The sequence below is a fragment of the Garra rufa genome, chromosome 7 (assembly GCF_049309525.1).
Source record: "Garra rufa chromosome 7, GarRuf1.0, whole genome shotgun sequence".
NCBI classification, from domain to species: domain Eukaryota; kingdom Metazoa; phylum Chordata; class Actinopteri; order Cypriniformes; family Cyprinidae; genus Garra; species Garra rufa.
In genome coordinates this window covers 13,107,647-13,112,575 of record NC_133367.1, presented here as the reverse complement: position 1 = coordinate 13,112,575, position 4,929 = coordinate 13,107,647, and the positions used below count along the sequence as shown (strand labels likewise).

At 33.7% G+C, this 4,929-nt stretch overlaps 1 protein-coding gene across 2 annotated transcripts; it reads right to left on the bottom strand.

The window, feature by feature from the left end:
* Positions 1-728: 728 nt before the first annotated feature.
* On the bottom strand, positions 729-4,690 carry LOC141338747 (uncharacterized). Of its 2 annotated transcripts, XM_073844362.1 has the most exons (7): positions 4,553-4,690; positions 3,637-3,963; positions 2,919-3,242; positions 2,435-2,554; positions 2,168-2,199; positions 1,008-1,102; positions 729-866 (listed from the first exon to the last, which is right to left on the bottom strand). In XM_073844362.1, the coding sequence occupies exons 1-6, from the start codon at positions 4,599-4,601 to the stop codon at positions 1,010-1,012; spliced, it is 945 nt and encodes a 314-aa protein (XP_073700463.1). In that variant the 5' UTR covers positions 4,602-4,690; the 3' UTR covers positions 729-866; positions 1,008-1,009. The 2 variants fall into 2 exon arrangements, with proteins under 2 accessions (XP_073700463.1, XP_073700464.1); XM_073844363.1 differs by lacking the exons at positions 729-866; positions 1,008-1,102 and adding an exon at positions 1,475-1,516.
* Between the last annotated feature and the right edge of the window lie 239 nt (positions 4,691-4,929).

Below are 4,929 nucleotides of genomic sequence, written 5' to 3'. Positions count from 1 at the left end.
TAAACATGAAAAATAACTCACACAGGGCATGTTTCTGTATCAAAGAGAGTTTTTTTTAAATCAATCTTTATGTACAGTTTGTGTCAAAATTGTTATTTGCTATTAAGTGCTACAAAAGACACAATGAGCAGCAACATGATTTGTTAAAGCAGCATATTCTGTGGGCATCCTATCATACGCACGCTGCTGGTGTAGATACAGTCAGTTTTGACCACAAGAGATGAGGTAACTCGATGTTGCTTGATTGTTTATGGCATTCCCATATTCCTGTTTTATAATAAAAGTGTAATTTTGCTTGTCAGAAATACATGCTCGGTTTTAATGTTACTTTAAATTGGGGAAGAATTAAATAAATGGCAAAGCTCATCATTTTGTTCCCGTACCCCCTTGCGTCACCTCACGCGTACCCCGGTTTGAGAACCATAAAAAATACTGATGATAAAAAAAGCTTATTTTAAAGAAAACTTGTCAGATGGATTTAGAGGCTTTTGCATCTGAACTCTTCATATATTATATATATTTTCAATTAAGGCTACAGGTGAAATGTTATATATGGAAATTAAGCTTAATATAACTGAACATGCACAGAGATCAGAAGAATGAAAGTGCTGCAGAAATGAAAAAAAAAAAATAAAAAATAAAAATAAAGAAAAACCCAGGGCATCCAAGATGTAGGTGACTTTGTTTCTTCAGCAGAACACAAACGAAGATTTATCTAAAACCGGTGCAGTCTGTCAGCCAAATAATGGCAGTGGATGGGAACCAGACCTTTAAAAGTAAAAGAAAAAACAAACATAGACAAATCTAAATTACACCCTGCGCCTCGTGACGATACATTGATGTCCCTCGCTGGCAGTGACACTATTCTACAAACACACAAAGAACACAAAAATTACATCAAATCAAATCACACTGGATGAATCAGCTGAACATACTCAATGAACAAAGAGACCAAAAGGAGAAAACACCTGTAATGCATAGATTATGTGAAAGAGACTAAACGTTACCTTTAATGCTCCCCAATCCCATTAGTTGCATTGACCTTAGGACTTATAAATGGAGTGGTATTCTCATTAGAAGACAAGTCTTGCAAATTATTCCCCTGTAAGAAATCACGTATAACAAAAAGTCAAATAAAAGAACAGGACTAATGATTCATTTACAAAACAATACTCAACAAACAGTGTTGTTTTTTCAGAAGTTTGCATGAATGCATGGTAGTTTAAATTTCCTACATATTTAACACTGCTTAAAAATTTCTCTTAAAGGAACTTTCAGTCTCCACCACACTGTTTGTCTAGAACATTTTCTGTTACAAAAATGTTTGAAATAGAAAAGGTTTGCATGCCACAGGGTGTGAATTATTGTGTTACAATATAACTTAAGTTGGTTGGTCTTGTCCTCCGAATAAAGTTGCACTTTGTGGTTTTATATTATTAATATTTGGTTTATTGGTGAAATATCTGAATGTTTTTTGTTTTGTTTTTTTACCTTGGATTCACTGATGAAGTTTTGCCTTGGTATGCAAAAATAAATAAGAAGAAACAACAGATTCACAGTGAAGTTGTGTTATACCCAGCCCCTTAAGTGAAGTCAGAACATGTTAAATAAATAATTCGCAAAAACAATTATAACAACAGTATAAATGTAGTACTGTTCTTCACTGTTCTTCATTCTGAATAAAACAGTACAAAAGCAGCAGTGTCTTAAAGAGTCAATTATTAGTGGTTTTATGTGTACTCTAAATGAGTACACAGACACATCACATACAGATTTCACAGATCTGAACCATGTGATGACTGATTGATTGATTGGTTGGTTGAATGATTGATTAATTGACTGGTTGATTGACAGACTGACTGACTGATTGATCGGTTGGTTGATTGATTGATTAATTGACTGGTTGATTGACAGATTGATTGACAGACTGACTGATTGATCGGTTTATTGATTGATTGGTTGGTTGATTAATTGACTGGTTGATTGACAGATAGATTGACAGATTGATTGACAGACTGACTGATTGATCGGTTGATTGATTGATTGGTTGGTTGATTGATTTATTGATTATTGACTGGTTGATTGACCGATTAATTGACAGATTGACTGACTGACTGACAGATTGACAGATTTCAGGCAGTCAGATTCATTGCTCATAGTATCTCACCTGCTTGTTTATCACATCTTCTTTCCGTATCTCTGTTTGAACAATAAGCACAATTAAACATTGATTACTTTGTGTAATTACAAAACAAATTAAGTATTTTCACATCATTTCAAGATTATTTTCACACAATACACCACATGCTGTATGTAACTCACCTTTCCAGTTAATCATTGATTACTCTGGGTAATTACAACACAAAATATATATTTTCATAACTTTTAAATAATATTTTCACACAATACATCCCAAACTGTTTGTAATACTCACTTATCCATCTTGCTCGGCATTTGCGATAGATGAACACAGCAGTTACTGCAGCAGTAAGCAACAGAAGAACTCCAACAATTCCTGCTACAGCAGCTGAAGACTGACCCAAACTTGGAACAGCTAAAGACAGATATTAGAGAGTGACAATCCATCTAGTATTTAAAAAATGTCTTCAAATTATATTTATTAATAAATTATATATATTTTTTTTAAAGAACAACATGACAGCACTGTGAGCTCTACTAAAAACAGCAGTGTTACAACACATCTTTGACATTCATTTCAAGACGTCACTTTGAGATGCATGTGAAGATAGGAACAATATAAATTAAATTTCGACACTGAGTCAGAGCTTACTTTTACACAATGATATTAAGCAACTTATATTTAACAAATCATTTGTTAAATAATAAAAAATATATAAATATTGGACTCTTTTATAAAGCTAGAGGACAAAGGCATTGAATAACTAAATTACACTCACCTATGACAGTTAATACAATTATTACTCTGCTAATACTGAAGCTGCTACTGTTGATCTGCAGATGATAAGGTCCAGCGTCTGTGGTTCTGATGTTTGTGATGATCAGAGATCCAGTCCAATGATCTAGCTTCAGTCGGCCTTTAAATCTCTCATCACACTGATCATTTTCACAGATTTCACTCTGATCTCCAGTGATTTTAGCGATGGGACAGTAATTAAAATACAACAGCAAATTATTCGATTTTCTTTCTTCACCGAGCTTTAAAGCAATGGATTCTCCCTCCTTCACCGACTTTCCGTTCATTTCATCTCGTTCAGGAACATCTGATACACAAACCAACAGCTGCTCGAGGATCTTTTGGGAGAAATGAAATCCTCTACAAGATAACTGATTGAGCCTAACACTAGAAACACTAGTAAAAACTAGTACTTCACAAACTCTTTCAAGACTTTAACTAAAAGGCTAAATATCTCTATACAGTGTGTTGTGCTTACATTGAACAAACATCCTGGAGAGCTAAAAAAAAATCAAATAATTAAGAAAATAAAAAGATGCACATAAAGAGATAACATGAAAAGGTGATCAATGATGGCTTCAGAGATCAGAAATGGAAATAATTTATTTTCTGTTAAATGACACAGGTAAAGAGCAGCTCTGAATATTACTGTTTTAATAAACATATAAATTCTGTTTCCAAATATTCATTAAATGACTCACCATGTACTGAAATACTGAAGATCTTGTCACTAAAGTTGCCACTGTTGAGGATCTTTAATTCATAAAGTCCAGAGTCTGTGGTTGTGAGGTTTGTGATGGTCAGAGATCCAGTCTGATGATCTAGTTTCAGTCTGTCTCTAAATCTCCCTTTACACTCATATTCTGAACAGATTTCTGTCTTATTTCCAAAGATTTCAGTGATTTGAGAGTCATTAAAATACCATTTCATCTTTTTTTGTTGATTTGCTTCAGTATTAGTGTGTAAAGTGACAGAATCTCCCACCATCACAGACACTGACACTCCATCTGCACCAACATCAGACACACCTGCAGAAGAAAAACAATTTAACATTTAATTGTTAAACATAATTGCAGTATTTTTGTGATTAGGCTATTGCGTTTGTGCAGTTATACTACATGGATTTAGACTACTTTGTTTCATACAAATACCTAAAAACCTTATATTTTTATATTTTTACCATTGTATTGATGTACTATGTTTGTTTTTAACTGTGGTTATCATGATCTAAATGTATGCTACTATGAAAGACCAAAATAAACAACAACAAAATATGTTACGGAAAAATAAAGCAATTTTAAAACTGTCCCACAAGGAACGTCACTTGGCAAAGTTGACGCCAGTTCTGGTATAGAGGGTAGATGTTGGTGTGCAAAGCACCCCTCAAGCTGCCATTTTACAAAATCGTGCTAACAAACATAAACATAAACATGATAAAAGAAGAGCTGCCAGGGACAGAAAACAGACTTTGAAATTAAAAACGCAGTCATGTTAAAACTGCGAACATAATGTGACCCTAGCATTTTTTTTTAAATATTAGATTCATTAAAAGCTCTCTTTGGTTAGTAGTTTGTTTGACTAGTAGTGCCCCAAATAGAGATCATAAACACGTCTTACCAAGCACTGTCAAAAGGATCCCCAACATCCACAAATCGAGTAAGCTCATTTTCACCTGTTTTCGTCTTTACAAAAAATTAAAATGAAATAAAAGCTTCGTGCTTTTTAACGCAGCTCTCATTACCCCATGACTCCTAATGTAAATAGGCCTAATCTAAACCGACAGTAACTACCAATGAAATTATTTTTTCTACATATTAGATTGTTATTAACGTCTACACCTACTAACTCTAATACAAAAACCGTATCATTGTTGTACAGTAATAATATTAAAAAAAAAAAAAACGTTAGATTGATATGCGCACAGTAGCCAGAGATGTAACTTTATCCTTTCTAGTCTAAACCGCCTGCTAGCTTCCCCTCCCAGCTTATGGTGC